The sequence below is a fragment of the Lagopus muta genome, chromosome 1 (genome assembly GCF_023343835.1).
Source record: "Lagopus muta isolate bLagMut1 chromosome 1, bLagMut1 primary, whole genome shotgun sequence".
NCBI classification, from domain to species: domain Eukaryota; kingdom Metazoa; phylum Chordata; class Aves; order Galliformes; family Phasianidae; genus Lagopus; species Lagopus muta.
Window position 1 is genome coordinate 785,494 of NC_064433.1, and position 14,562 is coordinate 800,055.

Genomic DNA, 14,562 nt, shown 5'->3' on the forward strand with positions numbered 1-14,562 from the left:
CTCCTTTTGGAATGTTCCGAACCTGAGATCTCATCCTCGTTGTCCTCTGGGAAGTGCTGGCTGCTGCGCTGCTCCCAGGCAGGCGGCGTGTATTTCTTGCGTGTCACATATTGGCGACCGATGGTTTTCTTGGCATTTTTCACCAGGTTTTTGGAGAGCGTCCTGGAACAGGAGAAGAGGCTGAGGATGGCTGATGCCCGTGTGTGGCTGCAGCTCAGCACTGCAGCGGGTCCTGGTGGTTAGAGAAACACCCGCGGTGACACCCAGAGCAAAGCAGAGACGGGAGCACCCCGACCACCATCTGCAGCCTCAGTCAATGCCACAGGAGGGGAGATGTCACCTGCAGGTCCTGGCACCAGGGTAGTGTGCTCCACGGGGCTCCAAACCCCAGATAAAGCCAACAGGCTGGGCTGGGCCCACAGCAGCATCCCATGGAGCGAGCAGCATCCTGGGATACGACACCTGCACTGCTACATCTGAGCTCTCAAACACTTCTATCTGTTACTGCCCCGGGTAATCAGAGAACCACAGCATGGTTTGTGTTGGAAGGGACCTTAAAGATTTTCCAGTCCAGCCCACGTGCCCTAGATCAGGTCGTCCAAAGCCCCTTCCAACCCAACTCCATCACTTCCAACTATGGGGTATCCCCTTCCAACCCAACTCCAACACTTCCAATGATGAAGAATTCCCTTCCAACCCAATTCCAATACTTCCATCAATGGGGTATCCCCTTCCAATCCAACACCTAACGCTTCCAACCCAGCTCCATCACTTCCAACTATGGGTTATTCCCTTCCAACCCAAATCCTAACACTTCTTACCCAACTCCAATACTTCCAGCAAAGGGGCATCCCCTTCCAATCCAACACCTCATGCTTCCAACTCAACTCCAACACTTCCAACTATGGGGTATCCCTTCCAACCCTACTCCTAACACTTCTGGTCCAAGTCCATCACTTCCAACTATGGGTTATCCCCTTCCAACCCAACTCCTAACATTTCCAACCCAACTCCAATACTTCCAGCAATGGGGCAACCCCTTCCAATCCAACACCTCATGCTTCCAACCCAACTCCATCACTTCCAACTATAGATTATTCCCTTCCAACCCAATTCCTAACACTTCTTACCCAATTCCAACACTTCCAACTATGTCGTATCCCCTTCCAGCCCAATTCCTATTACCTCCAACCCAACTCCAACACTTCCAAAATGGGGCATCCCCCTCCAATCCAACCCAAACACTTCCAACAGTGAGTATCCCCTTCCAGCCCAATTCCAACATTTCCCCAGTTGGGGTATCCTCAACTTCTCTTGGCTGCCTGGCCCAGTGCCTCAGCACCCTCAACATGGAGAATTCCTTTATCTCAAGGTGGGCTCAGTCCCTGGGAACCCCTCTGTCTGCCAGAGGCAGAACAGAGAAGGCATGGAAGAGAAATCTTCAAAACCATGCAGGTGCTTAGGCTGCACGGTCAAAGCAGAGCTCTTGAACACATCCCCCTGAAGGTAAGAATGGTCTGAGTGTGTGCAGGGCCACAGGCACATCATCATCATCTAAGAGAGCTCCAAGAGGAACAAGTGAAGGAGAAGTAGGGGAAGGGCTGACTCCAGCCCAGGGTAACATCTCATCTGATGCTCAGATTTCCAGTAATTCACCTCAAGACTACCAGGTGACTTCCTTTGCTTTGCAAAGCAGACCATGAGGAATCCAACTGCTCCCTAAACTTATCAAGGGAAGAAAAGCTTTGGGACTGAGAGGAAACACTAAGAACAATTTGCCATGTACTGAGGCAGGTTTCAAGTAGGAGTGCTTAGTAACCAGAGGAACAAGACCTGTAGACAGTGTGGAGCACAGCTGGAAGTAGACCTGTGGGGTGGTGACGGAGCTGATATCACGATCTAGGGCTGTGCCCAGGCCAGGAGCTGGGCCCTGCAGCTCTGGTGGCCTCTAAAGGTTAGTGGGAAGAAGCACAGCTCCCTGAGCACGTCCTGGGGCACCAGGACGGCCGCTCCTGAGACCCCAAGCCTGAACGTAACACGCAGCCTGGAGAAAGGTAACCCCGGCGTGACCGACCCGCAGCCCAGGCATCATGCAGAGCAGGTGAGAAGAAACCCCAGGAGCAGTGAAGGCTGCAGCCTGAGCCAATGCCACCTCGCAAGCTCGCGCCCAGAGGTGAAGGCATCTTACGTGGTCGAATGGCCAAGGTGCCCGAGGGACATGACCCCCACTGTCAGGCCCTGGAACATATCGGTCACCTGCTGGGAGCTGAGTCACAAATACACGGAGAGAAGCTCAGACTGCGGGCACAGCAAGCGCCAACACCGCAGCACCCACAGCCCAGCGCCACAGCAGAGCTTTCCCTGGCCACCAAGCGTGGGAGCTGACCCCACGGCAGCACAACGGAGCTTCCACGGCCCCACAGCACTCCCCATCCTCTGGCAGAGCAGGGACTGCACTCCTGTGCTCGCTGGGATGTCTCTCCCTCCGTCTGCTCCAGCCCAGGCAGCTGTGCAGGGAAAGCTGCTGAATGCACAGCGTGCTTCCCAGGGAGTGCTGCTCCCCTCCAAAGGTAAGCAAAGATCTTGTGCATGCTCTGGGACCCCTTGTTCCTGCCCAGGAGCCTATGTCTGGTGCTTCCCTGCTGGAGGAGGGAGAGGAGAACCCCAGCAGCGCCTGCGAGGGCCGAGCATGTGCTGTGAGCTGCTCTCCCTGATCTGCTGTACACATACCTGAGCGAGGGGTTCTTCTCCTTGGCCTTGGGCTGCATGGCTTGCTTGGGAGACTGGCCCACAGTGAAGGCAAAGGTCCCGTGCACATGCTGGGGGTAACGCAGCTTGTGCAGGTGCTTCCTGAAGACCTCGGCGCTGTCTGAAGCCACCTCCTCATCGAAGGCAATCTTCAGCAGCTGTGGGAACAAGCAGAGAGCAGGCTTGAGAGAAAGCAGAGAGCATCCTCTTCCTGTTCATCCCCCTGGGCACAGCTCAGATCCTGGCCAGAAGTGATGGCCACAGGCAGGGAGGCTGCCCCCCAGGAGCACACCGTGTTCCTGCCGAGCACTCAGCACCCACATGCTGTTGCCGTGGTGTTCCCAGAGTACAGTTCCAACAGCCCCACAGGAGCTGGAAAGCAGCCCTCAGCTAACCAACAAGATGCTGTTCCTACAAGAGGACCACAGCTGGTCCTGCACCAGGTCCACAACCCTCCTCTGCAAGGGGCCCTCAGGTTCCACCGCCTGCCTCTGAGGCTGCCTTTGGTCCCTACCATCCAAACAGTCTCACCTGGAATGTGCACGAGCGCAGCTGCAGGCCCTCCTGGATGAACTGATCCACCTGGGCCTGGATGTTGATCTTCTTCTCTTTGGTCAGCGAGGAGATGGGGAAGGATCGGATCACCACCTGCTCCCCCACTGGGTAGAAGAATGGGAACGGGTTGGACACATCCCACTGCCACTCTGAGACACCCCCACCAGACAGTCCCACAGAATGAGAGGGTCAGAATCGGGTTAGAGAAACTACAGCCAGGCCATGGAGATGCAACCTATGATGGGCATGATGAAAATATTATCTACAAAGCATCACAGAATGGCTTAAGTAGAAGGGAGTCTTAAAGATCATAGAATCACAGAATGGCTTGGGTTGAAAGGTACCTTATAAATCATTACAGCCATTGAATAATAGAATGGCTTGTGTTGGAAGGGACCTTATAGATCAGAGAGCCACAGAACGGTTGGGTTGAGTTGGGTTGGAAGAATCCTTGAAGATCACAGAAGGTAGAAGGACAAAATGGTTGGGTTGGATGGGTCCTTATAGATAACAGAGCCATAGAGTGGTTGGGTTGGAAGGGATCTTACAGATCATAGAACCATAGAACAGTTGGGTTGAGTTGGGTTGGGTTGGAAGAGTCCTTGAAGATCATAGAAGGTAGAAGGACAAAATGGTTGGGTTGGATGGGTCCTTATAGATAACAGAGCCATAGAGTGGTTGGGTTGAAAGGGATCTTACAGATCATAGAACCATAGAACAGTTGGGTTGAGTTGGGTTGGGTTGGAAGAGTCCTTGAAGATCATGGAAGGTAGAAGGACAAAATGGTTGGGTTGGATGGGTCCTTACAGATAACAGAGCCATAGAGTGGTCGAGTTGGAAGGGATCTTACAGACTACAGAACCACAGGACGGTTGGGTTGGAAGGAACCCCAAAGCCCCCAGCCAGTGCTCTGGTCTTACACCCAAGGCCCTCAGAGGTGACTCCTACAGCAAGGCAAGTTGCAGCCACTGTTCCAGGACAGCTTCTGGCCACCTCCTCCCCAGAAGCCACCAGCCCATGCAGACAGAGGGTGTGATGCATGCACGATCCTTACCCAGGGGGTCTGTGGGAGTGCCTTTGAAGATGATGCGGTACGTGGTGAGGAAGATGGCTCCTTCCGCAGGGAGAAGAGGTGGACCACCAATATTCCCCCCGGCGGCCTCCTCCCGCCCGTCGGGCATGAGGTACACACGCAGCCCCTCCATCACACACTCCTCACCCACCAACAGGTTGGGGCGCAGCAGCTTTGGCTACAGGGGTGTAAAATGAGGAGTTTAGGTTTCTGAAGACTGGAAGAACAGCACCAGAACGTTCCCCCGAAGCGTCGCACGTCAGGTCAGTACCTTCTGGATGGGAGGAAGCCTCTTGCTCTCCCTGTGCACAGCATCCAGTGTCTCTATGTGCATCTGCACAATATCTGTGGACAAACACGCAGTCAGAGACCATGAGCTGTCCCACAGATCACCCGGGCTCCACCTCTTGGCATCACCACTGCCTCTTTCACAGCCCCTCCTGTACAGCCCCCGCAGCTGATGGGGACCCCCGGTGGAACCACGCGGCCACCCAGCCCCAGCACTGCTGCAGGGCCCATTACCAGGGATCATGACGTGCAGCCCCTTCAGGTGCTCGTTGGTGACTCCGCTCTCAGTGCACACTTTGTCCACGAAGCGGTTGATGAACCGCACCACGTAGTTGGCCACATCTGAGCTTTCTGCATCCTCAAATCCACTTTCCGTGTCGTAGCTCTCGGCCACGCTGCCAGCGATGCTGCCGTGCAGGAGAGAGCAGTTAGCTCAGAGTGCTCCTCTCCGTTGCCATAACCCAGAGCAGGAGGGCCCTGCCTACGCAGGAGAGCCCAGGGGAGACCCCTCCCTTGGGATGAACCCAAACCCAAAGGAGCTTCCACTCCTGCCCTGGGCAGTGCAACTTTCACCGATCCCAACTCGAAGCCAAATAATCTGGATGCTCCAAGGAGCTCCGAGTCCCCACATTGGGCTGCTCCGCTCCCCCTGCAGTCCTCCAGCCCTCCTGACCTGTTGGTGACAAAGCTGTTGCTGACGCTCTCCACATCCCCCAGCCCGGAGCTGCGCAGCAGGCGGTTCTTGCTGGTGTCCAGAGGCAGCAGCAGGTAACTCATGCGGTTGGCGTAGTGGATGGCCTGGCTGAAAACTGTGCTCTCCTCCTTTTGGATCAGCTCCTGCTGCTTCTCTCGGCTCATGGTGGGCCACAGCCTCAGCTGCTCTGATGCTATCTCAAGGGCAGACCTGGCTTCTTGGGGTTCCTCCGTGCCCTCCTGAAGGAGATGGAATGAGTGTCAGAGGTCTGCATGGACAGGAGAGCTGCCGGCCTTCACAGGGCTCTCCCAGTGCCAAGATGCAGTCCCTTGGGCTGCTTCCAGCACCCCACCCACCCCACGGACATCAAGGGAGAGCTGCCCCCACACAGCTGCTCTGCAGGAACCCAGCTGCCCCCACTCACCTCATCTGTGTGGTTCTCCTCACTGCTGTCCAGGTACAAGGCTCGGATGTGGTTCTGCACATCACTGTAGAACATAGCTTCCCAGAACTGGATGTTGGTCCACACCACGTGCTCCTGCACACAGCTGTAGGCAAACTGCGTGATGCCTGGGCTCAGTTTCTGAGGAAGCAGAAGAGGGACAGAAGAGTTTTATCTGAATGCAGTCCTTGTGCCAGCCTCTCCTCTGCAGATCATTCTTGCTCTCTCCTGCTGCTGGGAGGGGCAGCACGCCCTTGGACACGCAGGAGGGACATCAGCACCACAGTTCCTCCAAGGAGTCCTTGCAAACACTTCTCAGGTTTGCTCAGCACCTACCCTGAGGGCCCAGGAGAGCCTCATGCTACAGATGCTTTCTAGAAGGCAGAATCTTATCAAGCATTACAATGTGCTGCTCGGGGCTGTGGTGGAGTCCCCATCCCTGCAGACATTTAAGGGACGTGCAGACACAGCACTAAGGGACGCTGTTTTGTGATGGGACTTGGTAGGTCAGCTCGGTGGCTGGATTTGATAATACAGAAGGGTTTTTCTAACCTAGATAACTGTAATCTCAGCCCAGCCTGACGGATACATGAGTGCATCCCCAGTCCTGAGCAGCTTTTCCCCAGGTGTTTCAGCTCGGCCAAGCTTGTGCATGGCTGAAAGATACTGGGCAGAATTTCACGCCCCAAGAAGCATCGAGGGGACAATCTGCCCCTAACCCAGTCTCTGCAGCCTCCAAGGAGTTCTGAGGCTGTGAGGGCCACACCAGACACCGGGACACTGCTGATACTCACTCGACAGAAAGCGGTGACCAGCGGCAGGAGCGCAGCTGCAATCCCATGCTCATCCATGGCCGTGCAGTCCTGGGGAAAAGAGCAGAGCTTACAGGAGGATCCACTTCAGGATGCCCAGGTCTGCTCCCACTCCCACCCCACACTTTCTCCCACACTGGGTGATGCTCTCCTTCCCTACCTGCAAGCAGCAGTTCATCATACGGACGATGAAGTCGAACTGCTGGTGGTCCAGCACGGCACGGTTCTGCTGCACGTGCAGATTCAGCTCCTGGGTCAGGCAATGCCGGGCCGCTCGGCCTTTCATGGCACGCAGCACAGCAGGGAACAACTGCAGGGAAAGATGGGGAGCAGATGAGCTCCTGAAGTCAGAGTCAGCCCACAGGGAGAGGTGCAGGAGGGGCACCTCGCCCTGGCTGTGTTGGCTGACACTGTGCTGTCACACATGGATCAAAGCAGCGTGATAAATAGCATCTGGGCAGCTGTAGCACAGCCCCAGAGCTCCAGGGTCAGCCACCTCCACAGGACAGACCCTGCAGTGGGGTGAGCAGCCAGGAACCCAGGGACACAAGGAGGAGGAACAGCGCTCAGAGGACAAGTGAGCATGGAAACAGAGCTGCCCAGCAGAGATCTGGATACAAGCAAGGAACGCCATGGAGGAGAAGCAGAGAACCCTCACCACCAGCTGGTGGCTGCCCGCTTCTCGGGAGCCCTCCTCACCTTTTTGGCTTCTAACATCTTGTTCTCAAAGACATAGGAGATGCAGTTCCGAACCACCTCCAGGCGGCGGGCGCTGTTGGCCAAGGCGTTGCCATTTCGCTCCATGATGGCTGCTGGAGAGAGAAGCGATGTGGTTCAGGCAGGGCAGGGTCGCAGCCCAGGGAGTGGAAGAATGGGTGTCCCAATGCTCCACACAGGCAGTGCTGTGAAGGGATTTCAGCAGTCCTCTCATGCTGGTTGATGGAGTTGAGGGACCTCTGAGCAGCCAGAAGGGGAGAGGCTAACGGGGACAGTGATGTTGAGATGATGGCACTACCCAAAAGTACAAGGGCAAGAATAGAATCCTGCACCTGGGGAGGAACAACTACAGCATCGGGACAGATTGGGGCTGAGCCGCTGCAAAAGGGCTCTGTAGAGAAGAACCTGGGGGTCCAACAGGCTGACCAACGACTGACCACACGCTGATCATGAGCCAGCAGTGTGCCCTGGTGGCTCAGAAGGCCAATGCGTGGCACAGAAGACGGCCAGCAGGGCAGGGAGGTGCTCCTGCCTTCTGCTCTCCACTGGGGGGCACATCTGCAGCACTGCACCCAATGAGGGACTCCCCAGTTCCAGGCAGACTGGGAAGAGAGAGAGCCCAGCTGAGGGTGCAGAGATGATGGGAGTCTGGAGCAGCTCCTGCTGGGGACAGGCTGAGAGCCCCGGGGCTGTGAGCATGGAGGAGAGAAGTACGAGGTGGGTCTGAGCACACGTACCAATGGGGGGGCCTGAGGGCACCATGCACTTCTTCTCTGCTTTCACAGCTGGAGGAGCTGTCTGTAGCTTGGCTGTGGCCTGATCGATGATCCACTGCACTGTGCCCTCATCCAAACGTGGGAAGGGCTTCTGGTGCAGGCGCAGATGACAGCCTTCCGTGGGCTTCTGCACTTTGTGCATGGTCACGGCGGGGTATGGGTTCTCCTGGCACAGCAAACAGAGTTTCTTTTCAGCCACGAGGAAGTCGTGCATCATCCCGCAGGCTCACAGGGGCATCTCTCAGCAGCCTGTGTTCCTTTCCTCTCCCAGCAGCACTTTGCAGCCCCCAGAACCTAGCAGTGCTGAGGGCAGGCTGTCAGCTCACAGTACCATCATATTCTGCTCTCAGGAGCCGCAGGGACAGCACGCTGAGCACACAGCAAAGAGCAAAAAGCACTCAGGAGCTCAGGGCTGGGATGGCTAAAGGCATCTTAGGCCAGTCAGCACGGGCAGCAGCTGCTCCAGAACAAGGGGAAGGAAGTGCCTAATGCCCAGACCACCAAAAACAGGAATACCTCCACTCAGGAAGCAAGGGAGAGGCTGAGGCCAGGCAGACACCCTGGGGTCCAGCAGCAGTTTCCATAACAGTGTTTCCAGCACCAGTTACAGTAACATGAGTGGAGGAAGGACAGATGGACATGGGCTCTCAGCCAGGTTCTCCCAACCCTCCCGTCAGAGCAGGTTCCCCTCCTGCACTCACATTTTTGTAAAGTTTCTCTGCCAGCTCCTTAATGTGCCGCAATATTTTCTGCTTGTTCCCCTCTTCTGCACGCATGCGCTTCACTTCATAAGCAACAAGCTGGAAGAAGAGATGGGTGAGAGGAGCAGCTGCCTGCTGGGCAGGATCCAGCATCCTACGATTCCCTGGCTCCACCCCCAGCAGCCTCCATCCCCAGCAGCCTCCATCCTTCATCCTCAGCAGCCTCCATCCCTAGCAGTCTCTATCCTTCATCCTCAGCAGTCCCCATCCCCAGCAGCCTCCATCCCCCATCCTCAGCAGCCTCTATTCTTCACCCTCAGCAGCCTCCATCCCCAGTAGCCTCCACCCCCATCCCCAGCAGCCTCCATCCCTAGCAGTCTCCATCCTTCATCTTCAGCAGCCCCCATCCCCAGCAGCCTCCATCCCTCATCCCCAGCAGCCTCCATCCCCCATCCTCAGCAGCCTCCATCCCCCATCCTCAGCAGCCTCCATTCTTCACCCTCAGCAGCCTCCATCCTCCATCCTCAGCAGCCCCCATCCTTCATCCTCAGTAGCCTCCATCCCCAGCAGCCCCCATCCCCAGCAGCCTCCATCCTCCATCCTCAGCAGCCTTCCATCCTCCATCCCCAGCAGCCTCCACCCCCCATCCCCAGCAGCCCCCATTCACCATCCTCAGCAGCCCCCAACCCCAGAGGAGCGCTCACCTCATCGAAGAGGTCGATGGAGCGGTACGGAGCTCCCCTCTCTGTCACAAAGCCAGCAAAGGCCATGCCCTCCAGCACCTTGGTAAGGAAGTCATCTTCCGTCAGCCCCCTCTGCCCCAGGAAGGCTGCCTGCAAGAGGGAAGCGTGGTACCATCAGGACAGGAGCTGATGCCATGGCCACGCTGAGCTTGCATCCCTCTGCTCCCGTTGCCTTCTGCTGAGTTAGATTTCCTCCACAAGAACCCCAACACGTCCCATGTTTTCCTCCTCTCCTGCCTTGGCTTTGCCAACAGCCCCAAGGCGCTGCTGTTTCCTCTCCCTGGGTCTTGCTTCCTGTCTCCAGGCATGGGGAAAAGCCGTGTCTCAGCCCAGGAGGCACACAGCCCCAGCTGCACTGTGCTCGGGCATAAACAGGGAAATGGCATCTGACCCACATACGACCTTGGGACACTCAAGGACAAACAAGGGATGCAGGTGGAGCTGGCAGTGGTGCAGAAATCACCTGCTGGAAGCACAGGACTTTACTTGCAGACACAGCTATATTTATGCGACCCTTTCCACGCATTCTCTCTCCCTGACCTCAGTGCAAACCCACTTCCAAAAGTCATCCCACGGCCACGCAGGGCAGTGTGAAGAGCTGTTCTATGGTGTGGCCACGAGGCCCTGGAGCAGAGAAGCTGCTCCATGCTGGCCTCCTCCTCCCAGCAGCAATGCTGGGAGCAGGGCCAGGCCCATGCCCACATCCAGGCCGTACCTTGTGGAAGCGGATGACGGGCTCAGGATGGATGCGGATGATGTGCAGACACCAACGGTAGCCCTGCAGCAGCTGTGCAAACAAGCGGAGGAAAACAGCCCGGATCTCCTTGTCCTGTGCAAAGGGATGGACAGTGCAGTCAGGAGGACAAAGGGACCACGGGGCAAAGGGATCACATTCACGTGTCAGCATCAGCCTCTGCTGAACAGGGCAGGAAACTCAGGGACCTTCTAAAGAACAGAGGAGGTGGGAGATAGATCTCCAGTGCTCTCCCCTTCCCAGCAGCTCTGAGACCGCATGCATGCAGGAAGGAGCTCTTGTAGCCCTGCAAGGAGCTCTTGTAGCCCTGCAAGGAGCTCTTGTAGCCCTGCGGCCACTTGTGAAGCTCCCATCCCAGAGCAGGGTGCTGGATGCCTGGCAGAGATGGCAGCCTTGTGCCTGGGCTCTCTGCTTCTCGAGGCCCTGTGTGCGGCCCCATTTCACCCACCTGCATTTTGAGAGATGAAGCAGAAATCGTAGAAGGGGGGAATGCCAGATCTGCCACCTCCAGCTCCGGGTCCAAGACCTGCAGAAAGGCACATTCAGGCCCTGGGGATCTGTGCTCACACAAAGCTGCATTCCCAAGAAGCTCAGCAGGACCCACAGGTGTGTTCTTAGGGACCCATGGACAGACTTGAAGCAATCGGTAGCTATGGGAAAGGCTTCTGCCATGCCAGGGGCTGCCCACAGCCAGGCACAGTGTGCTGAGGCCCTGACACAGCCTGCCCTGAGAGCAGCACGGATGCCCCATCCCAGCAGGTGCAAAGGATGGGGCCCTGAGCAGCCTGAGCTGGTGGGGGGCACCCAGACCATGGCAGAACTGGGGTTGGGGGGCTTTGCAGTCCCTTCCCACACCACCATTCTACAATTCTATGACTCTGATTCTCTCCAGCTGCTGTTTGGCTGCACTGTCCCAGCACCCGCTCTGCAGGGCCAGCAGGCTGGGAATGCTCTCACTGCCAGCAAATCAACATCAAGGCTGCAGCTGTTTCCTGCCCTGATTCCCAGAAACCTTTGGCAGATGGACCCTACAGCACAGCCATGCACCGGAGGTCACCATGGCTTACAGGATGACCATGAGGCAGCACTGTGCCCTGGTGGCCAGGGAGGCCAATGGCACTGTGGTCGATCAACAGTTGACCAACGGTTGACCAAAAGCTGACCAGGAACCAGCAGTGTGCCTTGGTGGCCAAGAAGGACAACGGGACCCTGGAATGCATTACAAAGAGGTGCTTTAAAGTTGCTCTGTGGAGGACTTGGGTGTTCAACAGTTGACTAATGGTTGACCACACACTGACCATGAGCCAGCAGTGTGCTTTGGTGGCCAGGAAAGATAATGGGAGCCCAGGGTGCAATGCATAGAGCATGGCCAACAGGACGGGGAGCTCCTCCCTTCTGCTCTGCCCTGGGGAAGGCACAGCTGCAGCACATCCAGTGCTGAGCTTCCCAGTTCAACACAGGAACTGCTGGGAGAGCCCAGCTGCGGCACTTACCATGGAGAGGGCTTCACGGGTCTGCTGAAGGAGAGGCTCAGGGAGCAGGGAGATGTGCACACACTCAGGGACATTCACTGTGCCCCCATCCAGGTCGGCGATAACAACATCCAGCTGAAAGGGGCGAGACAGGAGTGAGACAGTGCCAAGCTACAGCCCACCACCTCCTGCTGGTAATGGTGAGCTAACAGAGAGACAACCCAGCCAAAGAGAGGGGATGTGGGGAACAACAATCTGTCTCCTCTCTGCCCACTGCAAGCTCAAGCATTCCAGCCCTCAGCAGCTATTTTCTCTTGTCTATTAAATATGCAAACACTTGTGATACATGAACTGTAAGGGGTTCCCATCACTGCCTGCTGTGGTGACCACAAGCTGGGTGAGCTCTCACAGGGAACACACTGACATCAGCCCCAGCACAGACTCCTTCCTGCTTCACCAGAACGGCGCTGTTCAGTTTGCTCAGAAGGTTGCACAAAAGCTTGTTTCAGTTGAGATCAGGCTCATTACGCTTTCATTTCATTCAGTTTCTACACTGAAGTCTGTCAGGCTGAAGTGCCAGCACAGCTTCTTGGACCAGCGCTGCCAGCTGAGCTTCAAAATCAAATCCTCAGTTAACCCAGCTGCTGTGGCATGGAACGGAGACCTGACCCAGGCAGAGCAGCCCCAGCCAGCCTGGAGCACAGCCCGAGCTGGCAGCCAGCACAGCACCATGAGCATGAGCTGAGTGCTCAGCTGCTGCCTGAAGCAGGGCTTGGGATGTGGCTGCTCACATCAGGACGTGTTGGGGGCTGAGCTGCTGCAAAGGAGCTGTGCAGGGAAAGACCTGGGGATCCTGGGGGACAGCAGGCTGACCATGAGCCAGCAGTGTGCCCTGGTGGCCCACAGGGCCAATGGGACCCTTGGCTGCTCTGCACAGAGCGTGGCCAGCAGGGCAGGGAGGTGCTCCTGCCTTCTGCTCTGCACTGGGGGGCACAGCTGCAGCACTGTGTCCAGTGTGGGGCTCCCCAGTTGCAGGCAGACTGGGAACTGCTGATAGAGCCCACTGAGGGTGCAGAGATGGGGGAAGCCTGGAGCAGCTCCTGATGGGAACAGGCTGAGAGTCCCATTGCTGTGCACATGGAGGAGAGAAGGCTGAGGGGGTCTGAGCAGTGCTGGTGGGTATCTGAAGGGCTGGAGGTGAGGAGGAAGGGGCTGGGCTGTGTTTGGTGGTGCCCAGCACCAGGACAAGGGGCAGCAGGCACAGACTGGAGCCCAGGGAGTTGTGTGTGAGTGTGAGGAAGAGCTGTGTGCTGTGAAGGTGGTAGAGCCCTGGCACAGCTGCCCAGAGAGTTTGGGGGAGCCTCCTTCTGTGCAGAGATCCAAACCTGCCTGGACATTGCGTACAGCTGCTGGGGTGAGCTGCATGGGGGCACTGCACTGGGGGAGCTGCACACCCCCATGGCTCTGAGTTCTGTGGTCCCACTGCTTCCCTTGCTGCCAGCTCATGGGGTCTCACCAGCTCCTGTGTCTCCGACTGGAAGATGGAGTGGACCCCGATAATGAAGGGTGTCGGCGTGCTCAGTACCTCCAGGAGCTGTGCAGGCAGGATGGGTACGTACGTGAAACTGCAACAAGAGATGAGCATTGCTGCAGCCAGCTGAGCCCTGCCAGGACCTAGCATCTGCTCCCTGCCCTCCTGGGGGAGCCCAACAGCACGCCCTCAGCGCTCTCCTGCTCACCAACATTCTTCCATCCCAACCACTCTATCATTCCACGGTTCTGTGATCTTTAAGGATCCTTCCAGCCCAACCATCCAGTAGCTCTATGATCTATAAGGCCCCTTCCAACCCAGCCACTCCATGGCTCAATGATGCACTGGCACACAGAAAAGGCTCCAGGGAAGGAGCTCTGAGAGCCACGCACATCCTTTACAGCCCACCCTGCACCAGCAATGTGTACAGCACAATTACTGCCCAGGTAATTATGGAGAAAGGGGTGTTAGGTAGCCCAGGTAGTGCCCCAGCTCAGTCTGAGGCTTGAAGCTCCTCTCTCACCTGTACTTAAGGGGGAACATAAGTGCAAGGAGAGCCCGGCAGGCATCGGTGAGCCGCTGGTAGCTGCTGGAGAGAAACAGGATCTTGTGCTCAGTGAGCGCTGCACAGAAGAGATACAGCACATTGGTGATGCCTGGGGAGAAGGGAGAGAGCAGTGCTCAGAAAGAGGGTTCCCCTCCTGTGCTCCAGGACAGATCCTCACAACCTGTTCCTCATCTCCACATCCTGCACAGCAGAGGAGCTGACACCCTCCAGGGGGGCACCCGTGGTGCCCATCCCTTGGAAAGGCACTTGGAGGCCTGAAGGAGCTGATATGCAGGAGGAGGGCAGCTCTGTACAGAGACAGTGATGGGACACAGGGGGAATGGCTTTAAACTGGAAGAGGGGAAATGGGGTCAGATATGGGGGAAATGTTTCACCCAGAGGTGATGCAGCCCTGATGCTGCTGCCCAGAGCTGTGGGTGCCCCATCGCTGGAGGTGCCCAGGGCTTTGGATGGGACCCTGAGCAGCCTGAGCTTGGAGGAGGGGGATCCAGCCCAGGGCAGGGGTAGAGCTGAGAGGTCCCTTCCAACCCAACCATTTCATGGCTCAGTGATCTATAAGGTCCCTTCCAATCCAGTGATGACCCCATGATCTGTAAGGACCTTTTCAACCTAGCTGCTCTATGGCTCTATGATCTACAAGGTCCCTTCTATCCCAGACCGTGCTGTGATTCAGTGATTCTCTGCCTCTG

At 56.8% G+C, this 14,562-nt stretch overlaps 1 protein-coding gene across 10 annotated transcripts in view; it reads right to left on the reverse strand.

The window, feature by feature from the left end:
* SBF1 (SET binding factor 1) overlaps positions 1-14,562 on the reverse strand; it is a 61,584-nt gene that overhangs the window by 11,844 nt on the left and 35,178 nt on the right. For 5 of the 10 annotated variants that reach the window (XM_048969204.1, XM_048969241.1, XM_048969231.1 and 2 more), the window contains exons 7-26: positions 13,829-13,961; positions 13,291-13,399; positions 11,796-11,909; positions 10,751-10,828; positions 10,264-10,377; positions 9,510-9,638; positions 8,806-8,904; positions 8,066-8,270; positions 7,311-7,423; positions 6,772-6,921; positions 6,594-6,662; positions 5,782-5,940; positions 5,337-5,596; positions 4,898-5,070; positions 4,647-4,720; positions 4,358-4,553; positions 3,280-3,407; positions 2,731-2,906; positions 2,189-2,266; positions 23-162 (exon numbers count right to left, since the gene is read on the reverse strand). In XM_048969204.1, the coding sequence (XP_048825161.1) occupies positions 23-162; positions 2,189-2,266; positions 2,731-2,906; positions 3,280-3,407; positions 4,358-4,553; positions 4,647-4,720; positions 4,898-5,070; positions 5,337-5,596; positions 5,782-5,940; positions 6,594-6,662; positions 6,772-6,921; positions 7,311-7,423; positions 8,066-8,270; positions 8,806-8,904; positions 9,510-9,638; positions 10,264-10,377; positions 10,751-10,828; positions 11,796-11,909; positions 13,291-13,399; positions 13,829-13,961 (2,697 nt within the window). The remainder of the gene's footprint in view (positions 1-22; positions 163-2,188; positions 2,267-2,730; positions 2,907-3,279; positions 3,408-4,357; positions 4,554-4,646; positions 4,721-4,897; positions 5,071-5,336; positions 5,597-5,781; positions 5,941-6,593; positions 6,663-6,771; positions 6,922-7,310; positions 7,424-8,065; positions 8,271-8,805; positions 8,905-9,509; positions 9,639-10,263; positions 10,378-10,750; positions 10,829-11,795; positions 11,910-13,290; positions 13,400-13,828; positions 13,962-14,562) is intronic. The other 5 variants (XM_048969260.1, XM_048969250.1, XM_048969269.1 and 2 more) reach the window with 2 other exon arrangements.